Source organism: Macaca thibetana, chromosome 3 (assembly GCF_024542745.1).
Source record: "Macaca thibetana thibetana isolate TM-01 chromosome 3, ASM2454274v1, whole genome shotgun sequence".
NCBI classification, from domain to species: Eukaryota; Metazoa; Chordata; class Mammalia; order Primates; family Cercopithecidae; genus Macaca; species Macaca thibetana.
The window spans coordinates 89,433,762-89,459,931 of record NC_065580.1 but is presented as its reverse complement, the minus strand read 5'-3'; the positions used below and the strand labels follow the sequence as shown (position 1 = coordinate 89,459,931).

Here is a 26,170-nt window from a genome sequence, read left to right as displayed (position 1 = left end):
ATTATATTGATTTTTCCTGTCTATGACCATGGGATGATTTTCTATTTGTTTATGTTTCCTCTGATTTCTTTGAGCAGTGTTTTGTAATTCTCATTGTAGAGATGTTTCACTTCCCTGATTAGTTGTATTCCTAGGTGTTTTAGTCTTTCCGTGACAGTTGTGAATGGGATTGCCTTTCTAATTTGGCTCTAGGCTTAACTGTTGTTGGTGTGTAGGACTGCTACCAACTTTTGTGCATTAATTTTGCATCTTGAAACTTTGATGAAATTGTTTATCAGCCGAAGGAGGTTTTGGGCCAAGACTGTGGGGTATTCTAAATATAGAATCATGTTGTCTGCAAACAGGGAGTTTGACTTCCTCTCTTCCTATTTGAATGACCTTTATTTCCTTCTCTTGCCTGATTGCTCTGGCTAGGACTTCTAAACTATGTTGAATAGGAGTAGTAGAGAGAAGGCATCTTCGTCTTATGCCGGTTTTCAAGGCGAATGCTTCCAACTTTTGCCCATTCAATATAATGTTGGCTGTGGGTTTGGCATAGATGGGTCTTATTATTTTGAGGTATGTTCCTTCAATACCTAGTTTATTGAGAGTTTTTATCAAGAAGGGGTGTTGAATTTTATTGAAAGCCTTTTCTGTGTCTATTGAGATACTCATGTGGTTTTTGTCTTTAGTTCTGTTTATGTGATGAATCACATTTATTGATTTACTTGTCAAAATAACCCTGTATATTTGCGGACAGAAATGGTTTCTGTCTCAAGGACTATAAAGTATTTATTAAAGGAATGTATTTCACATGTTTATAAAAGGAACATACTTTTTATCAGATATGGCTATCATCTCACAATGACTTTTGCATAATTCCAAAGGAAAAACATATTCTTGTTCACATGACAAAAGCAATTTGAACATATGAATTCATGGCCTGACACCAACAAAAGTAGCGAATGCTTATATGTGTTGAAAGAGAGGAAAAAATATATGTTGTGGCAAAATGAATTTAAACCAAAGAACCCTTTTTTAAAATGTTAACAACACTATAAAGCCAGGGGGTGCTAGTATATGGTGAATTAATTTCATTGTTTGAATATTGCACTTTGTTGTCATGACAACCTGATTAAGTTGTAACCTGAAGACAATTATATCTGATTCAGCATATTTAGAAAGATAAACTGATAACATCAAGGTAAAGTTTGATGCTGGGTTTAGGGCAGGTTAAAAAGCTATCCAGTCATTTCAGGTTGGGATTTAGCCTTGGTCCTTAAGGAGCAGCACTGATACTAAATAAGTAATTCAGATTGTTTATTAAAACTTCAGCAGAAACCAATGCCAAAAGTTTTACAGTTTCATAACAGAAAACACTTAATATGTCAAGAAAGGAGAGGAGAAAAGAGGAGGAAAGTAAAACATCACTAGTGAAAGGAATTACCTTTAATTTTAAATCACCTCTATATTTGGACTGAGATATTGGTGATTACTCCAACCTTTTATTATTATTTTTCAATCAGGTAACTAATGTTTAAAAACAAACAAAAACCCTAGATACTTCTACTTCATTTCTCTTTTCCTTTCAGAGATAGCAAACAAAACTATTTTGAAAGACCGATTCAATGTGCTAAGAAAATATAATTTTAGAATCTCTGACATGGATAGCATCCTCAAAACCACTCTCTATAATTATCAAATATTCTACTTGGAGCAGGAATGAGTTTTGCTAGAATTGGAAAACACTGGGAGAGGAACTTGGTTGTGTTTCTTCTTCCTACTTTTTACTTTAGAATTTAGCCCATTTCTAACTTCATTTTGGGATCACCCTACTCCCACAATGAAGGATGACTTCCTGAACAAGACGGTGAAAGTCCAGTGTTAATTGCCTGTCCAGAACTTTTGGACCAAAACAATACGAATGCGTCTGCCAGATGGTTAGAAAGCAAACAAAGATACCAGGTGGGGATTCCTTTAGGGAACAACTATTCAGCTATCTAGTAATCCCAGCTTCTACCCATTTGTTGTGTGAGCATCTCTGGAAAGTATAGCTGGCAAACTTAGGCTTCCATGAGATAATATATACAGTTGCCCAGATGTGAGGCTTTGCTGTTTTTCATTTAAGTATCACAAAACTAGTCAATGTCTGTCATAGACTATGTTTGGGGGATTAAGGGTCATGGGCACTAATATGATCTCTGTAGTGTGCATCCAAATTCTCTATTCTCATCTGGGCATGATGGCTCATGCCTGTAATCCCAACACTTTGGGAGGCCAAGGCAGGTGGATCACCTGGGGTCAGGAGTTCGAGACCAGCCTGAGCAACACGACGAAACCCTGTTTCTCCAAAAAATACAAAATTAGCCAGGCATGGTGTTACATGCCTGTAATCCCAGCTTCTAGGGAGGCTGAAGCAGGGGAACTGCTTGAACCCGGGAGGCAGAGGTTGCAGTGAGCTGAGATCATCCCATTGTGCTCCAGCCTGGGCAACAAGAGTGAAATTCCATCTCAAAAAAAAAAAAAAAAAAAAAAAAAAAAAAAAAAAAAATTCTGTTCTCATGCATTTTATGAAACATTTTCTTTTTAATGGAAAAAATACAGAAAATGCCTCATGCAATTTCACCTAACTACAATTCAGGATAAGAACTTTGATTTTAACCCCAGTTCTTCCAGATTTTTAAATAAATTAGTTGCCTCGTCCATAAGATACGTGAAGAGTTTCAACTACAGACTGTTTAGATTCTAAGGACCTCTCTTCTCATTGTATATTTTTTTCCTTATTAAACTGCAAATATGCAAAAGGTCAAGTATTATATCACTTAAAACTTATGTCTGCTTGCTTTTCTTAGGAAATAGGCACCTAGCAGAGAGCATATGGTTCTTGAGCAGGAAACATACACAAGGGAAGAAATGGGTATGGAGGGACCGGCAACGACGGGAGGGGAGTTGGAGGCATTCTAGACAAACTGATTCGGAGATGGAACACAATGAAGAGCTTCCTCTCAAATGGATAAAGATATATGTAAATGGGTAAAAAATATATTGCAGACGTTATTGTACCATACTAAACCTAGAAGTGGTAGAACCCATGTCTCCTATGCCTAATGACCAAAAGAAACCATGAGACTATTCTCAAGGTCGCATTTGAGATTTGAACTTGACTTGGCCAAAAATGAAGACACAAGGGAACAAAATGATCAATCCCTTTAACTAGTTCTGACAAATAGTCTTGTTACAACCTTTCCCTGTGGCAAGGAGAAAGACTTAAACATAGACACTCCTCTCTTCTGAGTGAGATTCTTAGATTTAATGGCAAAGAACATCTTTTCTAGGGTTCCTTCTTTCTTCGCGAGGTATTTTGTACTTTTTGGGTTTATCTCAACTTGATGTACAAACTCTCTTTTTCTTTGTTCATTTAGACAACTATTTACTAGTTTTGACCCACAAGTGAGGTTTATCTGTGATGGAAAGACTGACTTCCATTGAGTGGAGTTCCATGGATAACAATAATAATTTTTAAAAGGCCATACAGACATTGAATCAGAGCAAACACCTCTCTATTCAATTTTACCAAAATCATGAATTATTTTGCTTTGTTTGTCTTTGTGGAGTTTCCTGTTTTAATATGTTTTTAATAGACAACAAGACACAAAGAATCCTGGGTAAATAATACATGTTAAAAATAGTTACTACCTAACAATGTTACTGGAACAATTAGAGTGCAAAAAACTCTTTCACATGAGAAGCCAACTAAAAACAAAGGTTGGCATGATGCTATTTCTTTGATTCTTTTTAAATTAATACAGCACATTTGGTCCAAACTCATTTCTCCCACTTAAAAGTATTTGGGTTTTTTTGTTGTTGTCTGCTTTGCAACTCTCCCTAAAATATACCATTGTGGGCCTATTCTTTGTGTAATTTTACTTTTTTCTTCTATTTTTAAATAGACACCCCTAGTGCCAATGTACATTTGTATGTGAGCTATATATATACACACATATCCTTTTTTTCCCACTCAGAGAGCAAGGGAATTATTCTTAAAGAAATCCTCTTTCTAGCCAGATTCCATTAGGTTGTGTTATTCAAATGCACTGTAACATAAAATTTATTTCTTCACGTGGTGTCCAGTTGCTAAGGAACACAGCCAAAAAGTTCAACTTTGCAACACAACAGAAGACGAGTAGAGATTATGAGAGTTGCCCATAGACACATACAGAGGCTCTGAGCAAGGGGAATTACACTTTTGTTTTCAAACCTGGAAGTGCATAATATTATTAAGAAATAGCTATTTTTATCCCATGGACAATGGAACTTCCATTCTCCTTGGAAAAGCACAGTAGCTTTTCTAGACTCATGACCTCTCAAGTCATGCAGCACATTTTAAACAGAAGCCCTATCACTTCTGCCTTTAAATGCAAAACAGGTCTCCTGAAAAGCATACAGTTTCTGAAATGTGTTGTCATGTCCACCAAAGGAAACACTTCAACTTTGTTTTTCTTAAAGGCAAATTTCTACAGAAACATGAATCTGACAGAGCAATAAACACCATCTGAATCATTTTCAAATGTCTCACCCAAGTTTACTGGACACATGTAAAAGGTGGTGCCTATCATAAAGACCTAAAAGATGGTATGATATCAGAGCCTTTCATAAAGTCCTGAAAGAGATACTTACATTTTGCTGTCACTTTGTACCCTCCTAGAGGAGGGGTGTGGCCTTCCAATGCATCGAATCCAGCGGATACTAAGACCATATCTGGATCAAACTCTTTGGCCACAGGCTTCACGATGGTCCTGCACAGTAAAAATGCAACCGGTCACATGTGGGACTGGTGAATACCTTTAAAAATCGTTCAGTGGAAACGACCTGGCACAACAATAGGAACTTCCCAAGAATAAAGAAAAGTGGAATACAAACATTATTTGAATGGAACAAAAATGTATCATTTCCTTAATAATGAATCGCTATTATTTTAGCATCCCAATTCAGTCTTTTTTCTTTCATCTTTTTTCCTCCAAATGGAAAAACAAACAAACAAACAAACAAAAAAACTGCTTTGCAGGTACATTATAAAACCCATCATATTACACATACGTCTGTGGCTGTTTTATCGCACTGCCTATAAAAAACTGCTTCTTCCAAGGGAGTGACTAATGTTTTACAGAGGAAAGTCAAAGCTTTAGTGAAAACCCGGCTTGCTCCAGTTAGTGAGAACTTGGTGTAAATTTGAACTATAAATTTCTTTTGGGAAAAGTTTGCTTTCCCAACTTAAAAAAAAAAAAAATTTAAATATTTATCATGGTAGGGGGTGACTCTTGCAAAGGAGAAACACGAAATTCCCTTAATAGAATCCAGACTACAATGTTAAGTGAGTCCAAAGTCAGACACACCAGGAATGTGGCAGCCTCATCCATGACAGCAACCCCTGCTGGCCCCAGTCAGACACTTCAACACTTCCCTTCTCAACTTCAGGGCTCCCAAACCTCTTTCTCATCATTGCTAGGTTTGAGAAAGAATGACTAATGGATGCAACTGGGCTTTATAAAATTTTTACACAGGCTTGAAGACCAGTATGCCATCATAAAAATTCAAATTTCAAAAACTATTTACTGAAATGGGGAAACTGCATGCTATAATAAATTTAAAAAGTAGTACAGTCACTCTTGTGTGTTTGTGAGAGATAAACTAAAACAAATATTAAAATAGTTATCCTTCAATAATGACATAATTACTTTAATTTTTATGTTTGTAAGTTTTCCAGATTTTCTATAATGATTACATATTAATTTTATATTTAAAAGTTATTGCATATCATAATCAAGAAGTTGCAGTTATGCAGTAAAAATATTTAGTTGAAACTTACCTAGAAATGTAAATGATTGAAATATTTTTCCTAATAATCCACTACTGTCATAAAAATTCTATCCTTCAAGTTCATAAATATACATGTAAGTGACTTCCCCAGTAGTCCTTCCAACAACTGGTAAACCACATAAATCTGAATTGGCTCATCAGTAAAACTAAGTGAAAACCTAATTTTATTTACTATACACAATTGTATTAAGTTTTTTCTTCAATAAAATTAAAAATTTCTAATACAGCTACATTATTAAGAGATATACTAGGTTCTTCCCCATCCCAGTAATTGCAAATCTTATATTATGGTTTTCATTAAAGGTGTCACATATAATAAATTCACTATTTTTCATGAGTGAAATAGTCCTGTGGTATATGTTGGGATATTAGAGATTGGAATAAGTTTTTTCAAAGAATTAAGAGTGCTCTATCAAGATACTGTATTTAATTTTATTAATCCTACATACTCCCTTAGAGAATGGATGCTGCTACAAAATTCAGTAAGTAGATGATTGAACCAGATTGTCCATGCAATCATAAGCATCATAGTAATTAATTTTCCATCTCTTTTCCCTCTATTGGAAGGTCATTCTTCCCTCATTTTCCCCCCAGTATTTACCCATGTTTTAAGGCACAACTCACATACTATCTTCTCAATAAAGTCTTCTCTCTACCCATGGATATTAAATATAGGTGCATATTTTCAAAGTACAAGAAGACAGCAGAGGAGACAAGATTGCCCATATAATTTTAGAACATTGAAAACATAGAGATGATCTACAGAGTGTAAGCGCCTACAGAGAAGACACAAAAAGCAAGCTAATTTTTCTCTCTCTTCTTGGAAAAACTAACTCAAAAAGCAGAAAATGCCAACAGTCAGCTTATTTTTCCAATCTTCCTATAGTTAATCAGTGGTCAAAAAGCCCCATTCACATTTACAGTACTCTTTTCTTAAATACGATGGATGCAAATATTTTGTTAATACAGACTTACAGGGAAACTATAGCTCTCTATGCCACATATCTCTGAATATACGGAATCTACTGGTTTCTATCTGAAGCAAATTGCACATTTGCTATGTAGGTCACTTCTAAATTCACAAACACAATGTGTTTTCTAATTTCCTGTGGGTTTTCAAATTCCTTCATCTTATAGGCCTAATTCTATATATCTGAACTCATTCCAAAAAGTAAGAAAAAGATAGAAAATTTAGAAAAAGGATACATCACCTGATAGAATCCTTTCACTTAAAAATATTCTCGCCTAGAATTATGTCTGGGTGGAAGCTGTTTTTTGAATCAATTAGTGAAGCATGATAAGAACAGAGGCATTATGCTGCAATGCATGCTGTGTGCTTTCAATTAAATTGAAGAACTACATAGCAATAGATGGTTATGGATGGTGATATTGGTAAGGTTCATTCATTCATTTCAACAAGTATATGTTGAGTGTCTACTATGTTGCAAACACCGTCTTGGTCTAAAGATGTGCTCAATTTTGAACTGAATATTATTTATTTTCCTATTGTCAGCATTGAATTCTTACTCTCTTCTCTGATAAATGAATGAAACTGAGACTCCATAGATCTCTTTATTTTGGCAATGACTTTACAAATGTCCATGGAAGTGTTCACTGTTCTATTTATGCCAGTCTAGATTAATTTGTACTCAAAAAGATCTATCATGTCTGAAAGACTGAATAATGTATTTGAGGGTAAAAAGTAGGAAAAACAATGTAATTTTTATTAAAACAAATCTTCGAAGGCACTAATTTAAAATTTTTTCTGAAGAATTGGGATTTCTGATTAAAGTTAGCAAACAAAGCATACATGTTTTCCTCTCATCTTTTCCAATATCCCACTGAAAAGAAAGTATAGGAAGATACATATGAACTCATGGTTCTTAACAGATGAATAATTTAGATGACTGTATCCATGGGTTAGTATATATTTCCTAAAAGCAATGGCACCCCAGTGGCAAGGAGCAGAGTTAATACCCAGATCTTCCTTTCTCATATCAATCTCCAGTAAAAGGACCCAGAGATCCTTGGAGAAGTGGTTGGTTCCAGCACTGCATCAGGGAAAATACTACATGACTCTGGAATATCTTGTGGTGACAGAAATCAACAAAATGCTTAAAAAAAGACATGGACATGTCAGTAGGACATGTGAACCAATATGAAAGCACTTCCAATGGCCAAAGCTGAAACAATTTGAGGAGCAAAATAAATAATGATAGTATTGGATTATAATCCAAACAATTAAACACCAAGTCCAGAGTGAATACATAATAATTGAATAGAAAGGAGAGAAAATAGCTCTCTTACAGAAAAATATAATCTAATAAATGTAGAAGAATTGAGGAAAATATATAATTACCATTGGAACAAGACAGAAATAATTCATGCAGGCAAGATTCAAGGATGGATACCAAAATTAGTGGAGCCAAGCATTGTGGCTCATGGCTGTAATCCCAGCACTTTCAGAAGCCAAGGCAGGAGAATTGCTTGAGCTTAGGGGTTCCACCCTGGGTAACACACAGAGACCCCATTTCTCCAAAAAAGACTAGCCACGCATGGTAGTGTGTGCCTGTGGTTCCAATGACTCGGCAGACTGAGACAGGAGGATCGTTTGAGCCCAGAAGTTTGAGGCTGCAATGCATTATGATTGTGTCACTGCACTCCAGCTTAGGTGACAGAGCAAGACCCTGTCTCAAAAAATAGTAATAACAATAATAATGATAATAAATAAGATTAGTGGACAAAAGTTCATGGACAATCATTATATTTGCATAATCCTAAAGTATCTTCTGTGAGGTACTAAAAAGGAAAATAATAGAAACTTTGAAATGAAGAAAACACAGACACTACCTGAATAAAGTTAACATCTCCTATAATTGGACATACCGGCATCAATACTCCCTGATATGATGCATTAAAGGCAAAGCAGTCCTATGGCATTTTTGCTAAAAACATATAACTTCAAATCTCATAATGAGGAAATATTAAACAAATTTAAATTGAGAAATATTTGACAAAATAAGTGACCAGTATTCCTCAAAAGTCATGGCCATAAAAAACAAGAGAAGATTAAGGACTTGTTACAGATTGGAGGAGATTGAGGAGGCATGGTGTCTAAGGGCAATGCAGTACCCTGGATTGGATTCTGGGACAGAAACAGGACATCAGTGGAAAATTTGCAGTCCCATATAAAATCTGTAGTTTAGATACGAGCATTGTACACATATTGCTTTCTTAATTTTGATAACTATACTATGATTATGTAAGTTTTTAATATTAGGGTACACTAGGTGTTGGTGTACAGGAACTCTGCCCTATTTTGACAGCTTTTGCTGTAATTTCAATATTATTTCAAAATAAAATGCTAACAAGTATCAGAATATCAAAATAAATAAAATTATAGCAATTAAAGACGGTAGGACAATTGTCACCTACCGCCCTGCATATGCGCCCATGGGACCACAGAAGAGATGAGAGAAACTCCATCCAATTGAGCCCGTGTCAGGAAAACTCTCTAAACCCGTGTTTTTTTTCTGCTGTCACACTACCACAATAATCATCAATACAGAAGACTTCTGTGATCAAAGGTGGGTGCTTTTCTCCACATGCCAAGTAGTGGACATCTGCTGGGTGTTCTCCAATTCAATTTCAGCACTATCTACCTGGAGATAGATAGTGCAGATCCCACAAGTTAAGGACTCAGTCTCTTTAATAGTCTGTTCTTGCACTGCTATGAAGAAATACCTGAGACTGGGTAATTTATAAAGAAAACAGGTTTAATTGGCTCACAGTTCTGCAGACTGTACAGGAAGCATGACGCTGGCATCTGTTTGGCTTCTGGGAGGCCTCAGGAAACCTACAAACATGGCAGAGTAGGAGGAAGAGAGAGAGGAAGGAGGTGCTACTTTTAAACAACAAAATCTCATGAGAACTCTATCATGAGAACAGCACTAGGTGAGTGGTGCTAAACCATAAGTAACCACTCCTATGATCCAATCACCTCCCACCAAGACCCACCTCCAGCATTTAGGATTACATTTTGACATGAGATTTGGTGGGACACAGATCCAGACCAAGACTACTCTCCCAAGCCGCCTCCCCACCCCTGGCCTGCAACACACACACACACATACCAATTGTGAGTCCAGGAACTTCCCTTCAATCTGGGGTTCCCATAACTCCTTCTTTGGGTTGGATTAATTTGCTAGAGCTGTTTCACAGAACTCAGGGAAGCACTTACTGACATTAACTTTATTATAAAGGACATTCAAAGGCTGCAGATGAAGAGATGCATAAGAGAAGGTATGGGGGAAGGCATGTGGAGTCTCCATGCTCTCCCTGGGAATGCCACCCTTCAGGAACCTCTACATTTCCAGCTATCTGGAAGCTCCCCAAACCAGTCCTCTTGAGTTTTTATGAAAGCTTCAGGACATTCAGCATTCCATCATTCCAGAGAGAGTCTTAAGACCTACAATAAGAAGGGTGGGAAGAGTAGAGTCCTGCCTTGGGACAGGTGAAAGGAGAGCAGGAGAAGAAGGCCTCTGAGGCCTAACACACCCAACATTATATTACTTTTAATGGCAAAAACCACAATTACTTTTGCACCAGCCTACTAAGAAAAAAAACTGTAGCAAGAACTATGGGAGTTATGAGCCAGGAACCATGGACAAAAACTAATGTATGTCCTAATACCATATGCCCCACTGAGGAAATGGGTATGGTGATGGAAAAGAGGCAGGACTTAAAACAAGAAATTAAAAAATTATCAGTCAGTTAAGAACATCAGACTACATCCAACACCTTAATTACCTTTCCTCGATGCCAGCAACCAAGCAACACAATCAGATTGCCTCTTTCTTAAAGAAAAGTATGTATGTGTGTGAACAAAGCTAAGACTTCTAATGTAGATACTGGGACTCTAACGTGTAGCCCTCCTTATTTTGTCATTTATGGGGATCCAGAGACCAAGAGCTGCTGTCTTCTAGAATGCTAACACTAAAGTGGGGTTTGACAGTCCACACACACTCAATTGACCCATTTATACAACCACAGGGAAAACTGGTACCAGCTACTACTTTCTTAAATATGAGTGGAAAATCAGGGATTACCTGGCATATAAGAAGACCATGTATGAAAGAAAAAAAAAAAAAGATTAAAACAAACATGTATATAGAAGACTCTAAATGAAACAGAGAAAGTTCAAACAACAAAAATAATAATTTCAAAGAAATGCTGGAAAATATTTTAGCCTTAAAACAAAGACATGCTGTTATGAAAAAGAACAATCAAAGAACAAGGGAAGTACTTAAAGATAAAAACCAAAATTGCATAACTTAAAAAATTAGTAGAAGATCTGAAGAAATAAAATTGAAAAAATCTTCCAGAAGAGGAAGAAAATAGGTAAAGTATAAAATAGATGGGAAAATATAAGACACAGAGGGTCTTGCAGAAGTCCTATATTTAAATAATAGGAGTCGCTGAGAGAGCCAAGAAAAGAGAGGAGAGGAAATGATCAACTTACAACAGGAGATAATTTTTCGGAACTAAAAACACTTAAGTCTATGAATTTGATTAGTCTAACCAGTGTGAAGCTCTATGTATTTTTTTTAAATACACACTTGTCAGATCCTAAGAGATCCTTAAAAAGAAAAAAATGTGTCCTCAAAGAATCAGAAAATGATATTGACAGCAAAGTCCTAATCAGTAGCACTGAATGTTTTTACATTCTGAGGGAAAATTATTTTTAAACTTTAATGCTGCTTGCAGCCATCACATACTAGTTTTTAAGTATGTGACTTAAATAAAAATACTTTAAAATATATTAGGGCTCAGAAATTTATTTTTCAATGCACCCTTTACAAATAACTTACTTGACAATGTACTTTTGAAAAGTAAGGAAGTGTATGAAAGAAAGAATGAGGCGTGGGACCAAGTAGTGGATATGCCATCATAGGAGAATGAAGAAGATTCACTGGTGATTTGCACCTACATTGCTTTGCTAGAAAACACATGCTTGAAGCAATAATAATGGCATATATGCTTTTTTGTCCTCACTTACCAATGGTTATTCTGTCATGCTCTTCTTGAAGAACAACCCTCTTCCTTCTTCCCTGCTTGTCTCCACCCCTGGTGAAACCCATGCTAGTGAGAATAAACCGACCTTATAAAAATAAAAGGAGACAGAAAGAGTACTACCACTAATAGAGATATCGATCATGTGACTAGAAGCTAAACACAGTAAGCAGAAAAGAATTCCACTTTAAATTTCTTTCCATGAGATTTGGAACAATTGATTCTGGTTCTGAACTTCCTCAGAATCAGATTTCTGGAACTGTTTCATCTCTAGTCAATGGCCAAACAATTGGTTGCACTGACATTGAGTCAAGTGTTGTCCTTAAGTTGAACCACACTAGTAATTTCCCATGACTCACCCCAGCATGTGCTGAGTGAACGGTTTAAGACGCTACCCACTCATTTGACGTGCTCAGTTGCAAGAAGGGAGCTCCCATAGGAGCAGAATTCTGGCTTGGTTCCACAGCCTGCAACTCAAAATTATAAAGCAAATTTCACAACATCTTAACCTACAAAGTTACTCAACAATATTTTTATGTTCATTTAGAAGTAATTTATTGAGTCCCTGCCATATGGGAAGCACTGGGATGGTGCTGGGATTCAAAGATGCAAATATGTTGTAACTCTGCCTTCAAAAAGATCGTAGGTTAGAAGGAAAGGCAGGTGGAAAACAAACCCAGGCACACACAATGTGCTGAGGGACAGAGAAGAGCGGACAACCAACAAGGAAGAAACAATGTGAAGGAAGTCCACCCGAGAGGATGTGTAAAGTGAGTTAGGACATCAGTTACAGGCCAGGGTTCACAGCAAAGTCCCTGATTTCTTGCCTTTATGGAGTTTACATTCTAACAGGGGAGAAAGACACTATATAAATAAACAAGTAAGCATGTAATAAGAACTAAGGTGAAAAACAAATTGTACAGAAAGTCACAGGGGTGGTGCACATTGAGACAGGGGTACCCAGAGAAGGCCATTCTGAGGTGGACATAGCCCTGAAGTACGAGGGTCTTCCATGTATTCAGGGCATCAAAAGAATGTCACTGTGGCTCACACAAAGTGAATGAAAGGAAAGATGGTTGGAAATGGGATCAGAAAGGTGGCATAAAGTCAGTTCTTGTAGCATCTCGTAGGCCATTGTGAGGACATTGGATTTCATTCTGAACAAGAGTGGAAACTCAAAAGTTTTGAGTAGGCAGTTATATGATCTTATATGTCACCTCTGAGACAGCAGATTCTGATCCCCTGTATAATTTATAACAACATATTATAATCATGCAAATGTAAATTATAGGTGAACATCCAAACCTACCTTTTTTCTTTATAGTCTAATTGTATGTCATTGCAGGAAAGCATCAGATTATAAAATTATACCTTTTCAAATGGTACAATAACTTTTTTATCTTTTAGGTTTTTCGGGCAAAAACAAAAATGCACATTATAGACTGCACAGTTTTTCATGCATTCACCTATGTTTGTGCATGAAGTACAAGGAAAAGATGCTCCCAAGCAAAGTGGTGAAGGCAGCATATCAAAGAACTGTTTCTACACAGATTCCAGGCAGCAGTTGTGGCTGCTGGTGCTGCAGATCAGCCCCCAGCGCCTCACACACCACAGGCCCAGTAGGATCCTTGTGGGGGGCACTAAATGAAGGTTTACTATGGACATTTGTGGAAAATCGTCAGTGCTAGGAGCTCTAAGCACACCAGGTATAACCGATGTTCTCCTCTAGCTCCACCAGCCCAGACCTGAATAAGTCCTGCTCTTCTTCCTTAACCTTCACCCTCCAACTCTTTACACCCGAACACACACACATTGCCCCCTTCTCTCTTTTACCACCCCCTATTTTTATTGCCTCAATTTTTCATCTTTGGCAGCTCCCTGTCTCTTTCTCAAACCCATAGCCAGTCTTCCAAGGAATCCTATTGTCTACACTTTCAAAATATATCCAGAAATTTACCATGTTCCTAAACCTCCACTCATCCTGGCCTGTGCCAGCTTTACTGCTCACCTGGATCACAGCCGTGGCCTCCTCGGAGGGGCCCATCCTACCTCTTTACCCCTGTACTCTGTTCTCAAAATGGATACCGGCAAGCTTAACATGTTTAATCAGATCCTCATCATTTCTCTTCTAGTGAAAGCAAATTTTGTTGTTGTTGTTTTGTTTGTTTTAATGACCCATGAGTCTCTGGTCAGTGAAGCTTGGCCAGAACTCTATTCACAAATATGCCTGATACACTCTGGTCAAAGGAATTTTTTTTAACAACTAAAATGTTTATTGTGGTAAAATGTACATTAAATAAAATGTACTACTTTAACCATTTTAAATATTTAACCATTTAAGTTCGGCGGCATTAAGTATATTCTCACTGTTGTGCAACTATCACCACCATCCAACTCCAGAACTTTTTCATCTTTCCAAACTGAGAAACTCTGTAACCATCAAACAGTGACTCAATGACTTCCCATTTCCACTTCCTCGAAGGCCCTGGCAACCACCATTCCAATTTCTGTCTCTATAAGTAGAGCATTTTGGGGGGCTCAAGGGTGATAAAGTATTTGTTTACTCTCAATCCTCTTAGTTTTTTTTCTTTCCTTTTTTAAAAAAATTGTAGTAAGAATCCTCAGCATGAGATCCACCCTCTCAAACAACTTTCAAGAGTATAATACAATATTACCTGTAGGTACAATGTTAAACAACAGATCTCTAGAACTTAATCATCCTACATAACTGAAACTTTATATCCTTTGAGCAAGTCCCCATTTTCCCCTGGTCCCAGCCCCTGGCAACCAATGCACCCTCTGCTTCTATGAGTTTGACCATTTTAGATACCTCATATAAGTGAAATCATGCAGTATTTGTCCTGATTCTGCCTTATTTCACTCAGCATACTGTCCTCCGGGTTCATCTATGTTGTTACATATGGCAGGGTCCCCTCATTTGTAAAGCTGAATAATATTCTATGGTATCTATATACCACATTTTCTTTATCCATTCATCCATCCAGAGACACTTATGTTGTTTAATATGAAGAAATTGGAACACTTGTACACTGTTGGTGAGAATGTAAAATGTTGCAGTTACTATGTAAAACAGTGCAAGCTTCCTTAAAAAATATGTAATATAAATGCTATATGATCCAGCAATCCCACTTCTGGATGTGTATCCAAAAGAATTGAAATCCAGAATCTCAATGAGATATTTGTGTTCCCATGCTCATTGTGGCAGTACTCACAGTGGCCATGGAGATTTCACACTGGCTGTTCCCCTCACCTGAATGATCTTCCCCAGAGGACTAACTCCCTTGCCTCATTCAAACCTTTACTCGTCTATTATCTTCTCAGTAAGACCTTCTCCTGACAACCCTTCCCACGCCTACCCCTCCTCTGTCATTCTTAACTCTTCTCTTCTGTTTTTTTTTTTCCACCATAACACTTATCTTCCAAAGTCACACATGATTTACTTATATATTTTGTCCAACGTTTATTTTTTCATTGCTTCTTCCCACTAAATGCAAGTTCTCTAGGGAAGAAATGTTTCTCTTTTTGTTCACAGATGTATTTTGGGGACCTAAAAGAATGTCCAAACAGGGGTGCTGAATCTTTTGGCTTCCCTGGGCCACATTAGAAGATGAAGAATTGCCTTGGGCCACACATAAAATATACTAACACTAACAATAGCTGATGAACTAAAAAATAAAATCCCCCCCAAAATCATAATGTTTTAAGAAAGTTTACGAATTTGTGTTGGGTCACATTCAAAGCCATCCTAGGCCACGTTCAAAGCTGTCCTGGGCCCCATGAGGCCCATGGGCTGTGGGCTGGACAAATTAAAGTCTAGCACATGGTGGATAATCAATAAATAGTTGTTGAATGTTATACGCAGTGATGCCCTTTCTGGTTTTTCGTGTTTGCAGGTCAGATTTTCTTGGTGCCTCACTCTTCCCCAGCCTCTGCACATTTCACAAATGCAAGTAAAATCCCTCTTTCAGTGAAAGGCCATTCACATTTCTACTGTGGCTTCATTGTCTATGAGCTTTTGCTTTAAATGCAAACATCAGAAAATCGTCCTTTCCTCTCTTGTCCAGCTGGTTCCAAATCTCTCCAGACACGAAAGCAGAATGGGGATGATAATTACAAGAATATGTAAATGCTCATTTAATTCATTTTTAATCTAGAAATTATACTACTGTAATGAGGAGAAAAGGAAAAGATTGGGCTAAAAAACTTTCACACCTTCAGAAAATGTGACATATATATGATATGCCTTCTATTTTTTTACATATTTTGTTTATTGCATTCTCCTGGATCTACATAGCTTTTCTCTTTCTGGCTCCATAATTCTTCTCAAAATGAATTTCCTCTCATCTTATCCTATTTTTATTCATTGATTTAGATATGCTTCTAAGCTAGTTAGTTTTTTTTCGTATTTTTATAAATTAATTATCCAAATGGGAACTCTGTCAGTATAAAGGAAAACATTGTTCTCTAACCATCTTGCTTTGATGAGCATTGGAACACTGTATGAACCAGATGGAGATGGGGGAAAGGTGAGGTTTCTCCAAAAGTCTTCAAAAAGGGGGTTAAATTCTGCAATGATTTCTACTGGTGTGCCATCTCAAAATTGAATTATCTGGTTTTGGTGTACAACTGTAAGGGGTAAGAAAAAATCACTTGATTCCAACTCAAGATATTCAATTTCTGTTCTTGGCACTTCCTCCACTTGGGTAACCTTAGTAAATTGTCTTAGTTTCAACTATTAAATGGGACTGGGGGGATTCATTGAGATTAACTCTAAAGTCATATGGAGCTCTATTATTCTATGATCTTTTTATGTTCCAGATCTAATACACCAAAGGGACACTTTTTCCCCCCTTCATATTCTCTTTCTCTTGCATTTGATAGGAAAAGTTGTTGCCTGAAGCTCAGCATCCTTGCGGATCAAAATCTTTGCCTAGATACCTACTTATTTGCCCCTGTCCTTTCAGATCCATTCTGAAGTGTCTTTCCTTTGATGATTCTAGACCCTAGAGTGGAGAGCAAACTATTTCCCTGCAAGAACAAAGTTTGTCTGAGCTATATTTTGGGGGCAGAATTATCACTTCTAAAGAGATTGGAGCTCTAAATGTGACATGTGAGTCTGTATCATTTCACTACATCAAAATAGCAATCCTAATTATAGTACTGTGTGTTTTTAAATGAATCATTAACGAGAATAAGGAACCTACATACAAATAGCACATATATATCATAATATAACACAATATATTATAACTAGGAATATGTATGTGTGTGTGCACTCATATATATTCTTAGTCCAGAAAGTATATTCTTTTAATTAGAGTTTCAAATATGACATTTAGTAAGTTTATATTGCTTTCGTTCTTAAGAAGCCAATGCTAATTTTAAATGCTATGTTTTTTAAAAATAATGAATACTTGAAGGCAATGAGGGACTTTCCTTGCCCAAGATGTGTCATGTAGCCAGTAACATTTCTGACTAATTCTGAGATATTGCCCAATGTGTCTCTGAGCTAAGAGTTGAGAGAGAAATTTTTCTCAACAGTATCCTCTTCCTGACTTTGGGACTTTGTCTGTGAGAATAGTATTAGTATATTTATATTATTATATTTGGAACACCTCTGAATATAGAAGGAAGCCGCCTCCCTAAGCAAAATCCTATACTCAAGCACAGCAAGCTGGGCAAAATGGTAAGATTGCTAGTCTATCAAAACAGATACACCGATTCTTATCTAATTACCATATATAAAACAATGACAATAGAATTAACAGATTTTGCTTTGTTAAACTCTGTACTGAAATCTAGTCTGGAAAAACCAACAACAAAATGTTGAAACATGCTTAGTGTGGAGTTGCTAGAAGTCATTAAGAGTTAATACTAAAATTGTATTGAAGTAAACACTCTTTTGCTGAGAAATGTAGAATGTAATGTATATATGTCCCTTCCCAGTCATTACTGTATTAAAGCATAGAAATATCACAAATTTTAATATGCCAAAAATGTGTCTTTAAGTTTGCAACAGTGGTTCTCAAGAAATATTTTATTATGATTTCAAATGTGAGTCCAGTAACATAAAGGGGCTGTTATGTATTTGGTTTCATAAACATTACTAAATCAGTCTTTCCCTATTTGTAAGGACTACAGCTGGAAAGGAACAATAGTCCAGACTTTGCTCCGCTACTATCCAGTTAACTAAAGACCACATCCTAGAGAACCGAGGCTGAGCTACAGGGGTGTGGGGAGCGGGAAAGGGTCTTTGCCAGCATTATGCGTTAGAACTATTGATTCTTTCTGAATCTCTTCAAAATTGCCCATGACTGCTCAATAAAATACACCTTCCTTATAGTTCCGGTGGGTGCCGACAATGCCAGCTCCATAGCAGACTTTTAGTTTTATCTTATGCCTACCTTATTACTCCTTCCTCTTTCCTTCCTTCCTTCCATCTTCCTTTTTTTTCTTTCCTTTACTTCCTTCTAATTTTATCCTCTTTTAGCCCAATTTATTCTTAAAGGACATGAAAAGAGTTTAAGACATTGAGAAAAACTTTACACGATTCAGAGCAAAGTATTTACTTTGTTTCCTTATATTAAGACCAACTGGATAACCAAGGAAGAAAGTATATTTAAAGAAGAACATAATCCTCATGGTTTGGGCAAGAGAGGCAGAACAAGCCCCTGCAACATGTATCTTTCCAAATCTTTGTTTATTTTCATTTCTATAGCAACCTGGTGGTTGTAAAACATTGCCGTAATGAATAGAAAATAGAACACAAATGACAGTAAAATGTTCTTAAAACTCACATAGCAGAGAATTATTTAGAAAATTCAGGAAGGCTGATTTTTTTTTTAAAGGGCTCATAGCAGGACAAATGTCTACTCAAGTCATTAGTAAATTTCCCCCCCAGAGGGACAATAAGATGCTGGTGACACGTGCACTTTGGAAACTTAATTATGTGCCTATTTTTTGTTATTACTTTCTTTATCCAAAAAATCCCTAAAGAGATTATACTACCATCAAATCAATCATAGGGATTTCTCTCCTTTCGGTGGGGTGCAGCGTGTAGCTTAGTACACATATTGCATTTCCCATTACCCTATGAGCAGCATATTCTTTTTGCAAAGTTTCAAATGAGCCTCTCTTTAGTCTTTGCACAAGTGATTGCATTCCATAAAATATTATTGCATAAAGCCAAAGGACCTTGGCTAAAAATTAAACTCAGTATTCCAATAAAATCATATATGTTTCTCTCTCTCTCTCTCTCTCTTTCTCATACACATATATAAAAGAGTGTTAGCCTTTATATTTCTTCTCAAGAGGAGAGAAAAAGAAGCTTTGTAGGCATAAAAAGAAGGAAAAAGAAAGGTCAAACATTACTGTAAGTAAATGTTCTGTGGTTTATAGAATTCACAAAACAAATTACAGCATGACATCCTTTTCAAGGAACTGTTTGTGTCTTTGGAAAAAGTGTGTATTATTTTTGGTGAACTCTACCTTTTGATGTGGCCTTTCTGAGGAAGGCAGCATCATCAAGTTTCTTTTTTTTTAATTGCGTAACAATGTGAGATGAACAAGACAAAAGGCAAGCTCATTTAGTAACACATTTTTCTTGTTCCCTGAGGCATAGCCAGAAAGAGACTGAGAAGAAAGAAAGAACTAGGGGCCTGAATAGAGTTCTGAGTGCAGAGTTAGGCTGTCTTCTCAATCAGGAGACCAGCCCAAGATCGAGGAGTGTTACTTGTATTCATATCTAAAATAACAGGAGAGTAGGATTAATTCCAACACTAAAAAATAGCTTATTTATGTTGGAGGCAAGCAAACTCTTTGCTTCTAGAAACAACAATAAATTATCAACCATTTTGACAACGTACTAGGCTCCAGACATGAAGTTAAGAAGTTTATACATTCCTTCTAATATTGCAATGACCACAATATACCTGAAATTATGTATTTTGATCCCAGTTATAAATAGTAAGGCTAAGACTCAATGAAGGTAAGAGATTCAGTCAAGTTGTTTCAGCAAATAACTGACTGAATTGGGATTCAAACTCAGATCTGTCTGAATCCAAAGATCATATTCTTGGAAACTCGACAATTTCACTGCCTTTTAACTGTATTTTTGGATGAAAAATTAGTGCTTCTAAGTTCTCTGATTCTATGAGGCAATTAAGGCATATCGCTTGTACCGAAGTAATCACTTCAGTGTTCCTGTGAGTTAGAAAGGAAGTAGGTATGCCACTCAAACTTCACAGGAGATCAGGACATGGTAAAAATGAGATACTGCTTTCAATGTTTATTCAGCAGCAACTTATTTCTAGGTACAGTTTCAACTGCAATGTTCACTCCACCAAGTATGAACTTTCCGTGGTGACATGATAGAGTAGTTTTATTACTTAAGATAAAAATATACTCTGATTAGTTAGACTATGGAATGTCACTTGGATTAGCATGAAAACAATTTCTGAGTAAAGTACATTCAAATATTCTGGATAGGAAATGTTAAAATAAGCTGATTCGGTTATTTTGGTGTCCCCATCCAAATCTCTTATTGAATTGTAGTTCCCATAATCCCCACGTGTCATGGTAGGGACTAGGTGGAGATAATTGAAACATGGGGGCGATTTCCCCTATCCTGTTCCTGTGATAGTGAATTCTCATGAGATCTGATGGTTTTATAAAGGGCTTTCCCCTTTGCTGGGCACTCATTTTCTCTTCTGCCATCTTGTGAAGAGGTACCTCCCACCATGATTGCAAGTTTCCTGAGGCTTGCCTAGCCATGCAAAACATGCAGCCAGGTGAGTCAATTAAACCTCTTTCCTTTATAAACTACCCAGTCTTGGGTATTTCTTCACAGCAACCTAAGACTGTAGTAATACACTGATTATCCATTTTTCCAAATTTGCAGCCATCTGGATCCATATGAGATAGCTAGCTTTCTCACTGATTAGTTTCATTTTTTGAAAAGGGAGTGTTATGGTGGTATGTCAACACTGCTGTCATGGTACTGTGACATGCTAAATGAACCACTAAACAGCTGGCAGAATCTGAGATTTCAATGGATAAAACGTTTGAAAACCAATTTTCTGTTTTGCATGTGTATTTGTTTTAGACCAAATAATGCTCCACAGTTATTAGTACAGTATTTTAAAAAAAATAGCTTGTTTTTAAAAATCTTTTCAAGTAGCAGATATTATAGAAATATTTTCAAATTGGTTTGTATATGTCACATTCCCATTTCAAAACAAAATAGTTGAACCTAACTTTGTCAAGTTTGTCTTTTCATAGATTTTTTCATTTATTAATTTATTCTTGGAACATTCATTGAGCATATACAGTGAATCTCAATGCCAAGGTGCCAAGTGCTAGGTTTCATACTATTAGGATAGATTCCTATGATTCATATACTTAACAAGTTCAGGTGGCATGAATGAAGCAGCTCTGTAAACAAATTTCTTCCGGTTCAAAGGGACATGTTCATTAATACAGATACTGATTTTTTTCTCCCAGTTCAAAACAATAATTACTCTAAAAATATTGCTATAAATGTGGACATAGAAAATGAACTTATTAATTATTCTAGAGAACAGAGACAAGGCTTTATAGATAAAATGATATTTTAATTGGCTGTTTAAACAGTGGCTTTTGAAATTCTCAAACCACAATCAACAGCAAAAAAATACATTTCACTCCAGGAACCAGTACACACACACACACACACACACACACACACACACACTCACACAAGCACACACACACACACAACTAAAACATATTTTGTGAAACAATATGTAACACTCTTTTGTCTTCTATTACATTCTATTAAAAATGCCAATCTTGACCCTCTAAATTGATTTCATAAACTTTTAATGTGCTGCAACGCACAGTTAAAAAAAAAAAACTAAAAAAAGAGAAGCAATTATTCAATGAAAGAAAATACTTCCAGACAAAAGGAAGAGCATGTTTTAGTTACAAAATTACCAAAACCATGACAAATAGAGAAAATCATAAGAATTTAAATGGAGTTGAATCATGACATACATGGGAGTGAAGAGTTGAAAGCTGGACTGAAGAAATCAGAGAAAGAAAAAGATAAAGCTGAGAGGTAGGAGAAGAATATATGAACAGACTGTGATTTCCTTCAAAGGCACTTTATGGTTTGACAACAGTGATCCAGCAGTGATCATTCCACCTATGCTTCATGGAAAAACAGTAATGTGGAGAAAAGATGGGAATGCATTGAGGTAACAGGGAAAATCACAGAGATCCAAATCGATGTTACATTTGATTGTATCGTTTGCATTCACCAAATAAATGTTAATAGAAAGCAACTGATTAAATAAGTGGTGCTATTTCCAAAGATAAATACACACAAATGTTTTTCTTTCCTGCTGTTTACATCACAAACTCATAAACTGAAATTAAGGGAAACTGCTAATGCATTTGTACATTTGTAATGTATTTGTAATATACATTCATAATGTACATTTGTAATGTATTTGCAATGGTTGTAATGCATGTGTAGGCTTCTTTTTGCCCACTCCAAGTTCAATGTAAGAAAAATAGAGGTTCTACCTACATAGTTTATAAAATCAATCATATTAACACCATTTAGGGGCAATTTCTATGCAGCAGCCATGAGTGGTGGAGAGACAACCATGTGCTCAAGTCCCTCTGTTCATTATGGTGACCAAAACAGCAAAATAGATTTTGATTTTTAGGGATAGATTGTTACTTTAGGGGTTTGATCTGCAGTTTAAAAATCTAATCAGTTACTCATGGCTTCTAAATAATACTCATCGTTTCTAAGATAAGAATAGATTCTTATTTTAGGGATTTGATCTCTGATCAGTTACTCATAGTCTCTTAGGGGCTGTGAGCCTTTAGCATGAACCTATGATGCAGTATCTCTCAGGACCAAAATATTATAAGAGCATTCTTTTCAAAGCATGCATTTTAAGAGAACAGCAGGATTCATCTCCCATAACTAAATCCCTGCTCCAAAGATCCAACAGATGTTGGGTCTGTGTGCAAAGCAAACACCAGCCCCGCTAATGTGGTCTGTGCTGAATTCTTTGTAATTAGACATCTATCCCAGTGCAGAGTCAAGGTCATTAGAGTAAAAGGCTGTAATGCTTACAATTATTTTGCTCCTTGTGTTTCTCTGCATGAAGTCAAGGAAGATGACGGTGCACAGAAGTGAAAGAAGGAATGTTTCCCTTACTGCAAAGGTCTCTTGGTACCATAAAGGCTGGGAAACAGAGACCAAGTCGGTAGTAGAATCAGCTACTGTTTGGTTAGACAGCTTGACCTGGATTTGGCTGAGAATCTTTTCTCCCTCTTTTCTTCCCCTCTCCACCTTCTGACCTATGCAAGGGAAACATTAACTGACAGAATGGTGAGCAGAAAAATAAGGGGCTAACAACCACAGCCTAATTAAATTTAACGTATTAAGAAGTGGTGAAACCACAGGCAGCTGAAAAGGAGTGCTCAAGTTCAGCACGGCCACCATTCCTAAACACAGTCAGTGCCATGAACTGTGAACAGTGTTCTCAAAGGACAAGCAGGAAAGGCATGCTCATGATGAAGACTTAAAGCAAAAGACTCTAGCAATGATAGAAATGAGGTGGATAGAGCTACTGACCATGGGCCAGGATAAAAAATAATCAAATAACAATTGCAACTATTTTCTGAAATAGAAGAAATGTGCATTTATGTCAGGTTTACAGAGAATGGCCACTCATCAATCAGTCAATCTTTCCAACTCCCTTCTCTGTAATAGACTACGCTAGGTCGAGATAGATCTTTAGGGGGTGTATATTTGGACAGTCTCCTGCACGTAATTTAGTTTAAAGCAAGTCCTGAGCTGGAAGTCTTGAAACCAGCCTGTGACATTCATTAGTTGTGTTATAGAGACATGTCCTATTACTGCTCTGGTTTCAGAGACAGCTTCTGGAGAGTAGAGTGCAGTGGGATTAAGGGATGCCTTCTAGCTAATTCTTACTACCTCTGAAATCTGACGCCAATCACTTAGCAGCCAATTGCATCCATTTTCCTATTATATTATAAAAGCATTATTTTAAACCTTGGTGATAATCAAAATATTTAACAATAACAATCCAAGCCCTGACTAATTTATGCAGGCACTAACCATGTTGCCTGCCTTGGGGGTTTAAGTACACTGTCAAAATATATAGACCATAAATGCTATAACATCAATGACCGTGATAAAATCCCATTTTCATAAATTATAGCATTTATTGAAAATAATGGCATTTACTATTTTTGTTTTTTTTTTTTTTCTTGCTGTAGTGGCTCCTTACTCCCACTCATTTAAAAAATTACCCCAATTTGATTATTTACTCTTTTGTTAGACTTTTTATACTTTTCTCTATTCAATATTTTTTCTTTCTTTTTATTTTTTTTGAGATGGAGTCTCGTTCTGTCACCCAGGCTGGAGTGCAGTGGCGTGATCTCGGCTCATTGCAAGCTCCACCTCCCAGGTTCACGCCATTCTCCTGCCTCAGCCTCCCGAGTAGCTGGGACTACAGGCGCCCACCACCACACCCAGCTAATTTTTTGTATTTTTAGTAGAGATGGGGTTTCACCGTGTTAGCCAGGATGGTCTCTATCTCCTGACCTTGTGATCCGCCCGCCTCGGCCTCCCAAAGTGCTGGGATTACAGGCGAGAGCCACGGGGCCTGGCCCAGTATTTTTTTCTTTTAGCATCCCATACTAGACTAGAATAGTGTCTTTGTACCCTATCTTTATTTCTCTTTCTTTCTTTCTTTCTCTTACAACCATTTCTATATTTTCTCTACCCTCCTATTGACTCCTCTTCTGATTCCCCTTTCTGTTTAATTGGAAATGCACCTTGATTATCATAAACTTATTTTTATTTGCAGTAAGATACACCGACAGCCTCTCTATTGATTAAATGACCATTATCAACATCATTACAATCAAGATCACTACCTTGAACCCCGTAATAATATAATCTACATAATATCTGTAGCCAAGATGGCGAAACTAAAATTCAATTTTTCAGCTGCCAATATATGACAATAAATGATATATCACCTGGCAGATAGAGCTAAGCATTTCTCAGGAATGTGTTTTAAAAGTACCCTTACATTTCATTTTCTTGTGCTGCATATTAGCAAGTATCTGCCACGTGACATGCTTGCCAAATACCCATAGGTACATCACATTAAGGCAAATTTCTGATACATTTCTGGTGAAATCTTCCCACATAGCAATGAACAGAAAGATTTTTAAAGTAGAAGTTTTGTTGTATTACTTTCTTAACCTTGTTTGTAAAAAGTATTTCAAAAATAGACTATTTATTTAAACTAGAGGAATTAAGAGTATGTCACTATGTCCCAAGCAAGTAAACTACATTTTCTTTGGCTAATTCCACTTTTACTAAATATTATAGTCAGCTGGACAAATTACAATTCAATCAGCAGTTAAGATAACCAGACACGTGAATTATTTTTATGTCTAATGTTTTTCATCAGATAGGTAACTTCTGAGAAAAATGTCAATCAACTCATTTTTAAAAATGTATTCATTAGACCAATTTAATTTCCTTGAAATTTAATTATATAATCATGTTGTAAAGGTATAGATAAATGCACACTAATGAAATCTAAGAGTTGAAAAGATTCTTTCTGCTGCCCTTAAGTTCTATTAAAATGACTAGTTCTGTATTAGTAGAATGGTTATGACAAACAATTTAAAGCTGAACTCTTAAATTATAACACTTTCAAGTAGACACTTTAAAGATGGCACATGCTATGGGATTATGTAAAAAGATATGGGATTATGTAAAAAGACCAAATCTACGTCTGATTGGGGTGCCTGAAAGTGAGGGGGAAAATGGAACCAAGTTGGAAAACACTCTTCAGGATATCATCCAGGAGAACTTCCCCAACCTAGTAGGGCAGGCCAACATTCAAATCCAGGAAATACAGAGAACGCCACAAAGATACTCCTCGAGAAGAGCAACTCCAAGACACATAATTGCCAGATTCACCAAAGTTGAAATGAAGGAAAAAATCTTAAGGGCAGCCAGAGAGAAAGGTCGGGTTACCCACAAAGGGAAGCCCATCAGACTAACAGCAGATCTCTCGGCAGAAACTCTACAAGCCAGAAGAGAGTGGGGGCCAATATTCAACATTCTTAAAGAAAAGAATTTTAAACCCAGAATTTCATATCCAGCCAAACT

At 36.6% G+C, this 26,170-nt stretch overlaps 1 protein-coding gene across 24 annotated transcripts in view; it reads right to left on the bottom strand.

Moving 5' to 3' along the window:
- HDAC9 (histone deacetylase 9) overlaps nt 1-26,170 on the bottom strand; it is a 927,498-nt gene that overhangs the window by 119,221 nt on the left and 782,107 nt on the right. For all 24 annotated transcript variants that reach the window (XM_050783085.1, XM_050783067.1, XM_050783066.1 and 21 more), the window contains one exon: nt 4,657-4,775. In XM_050783085.1, coding sequence (XP_050639042.1) covers nt 4,657-4,775 — 119 coding nt within the window. The remainder of the gene's footprint in view (nt 1-4,656; nt 4,776-26,170) is intronic.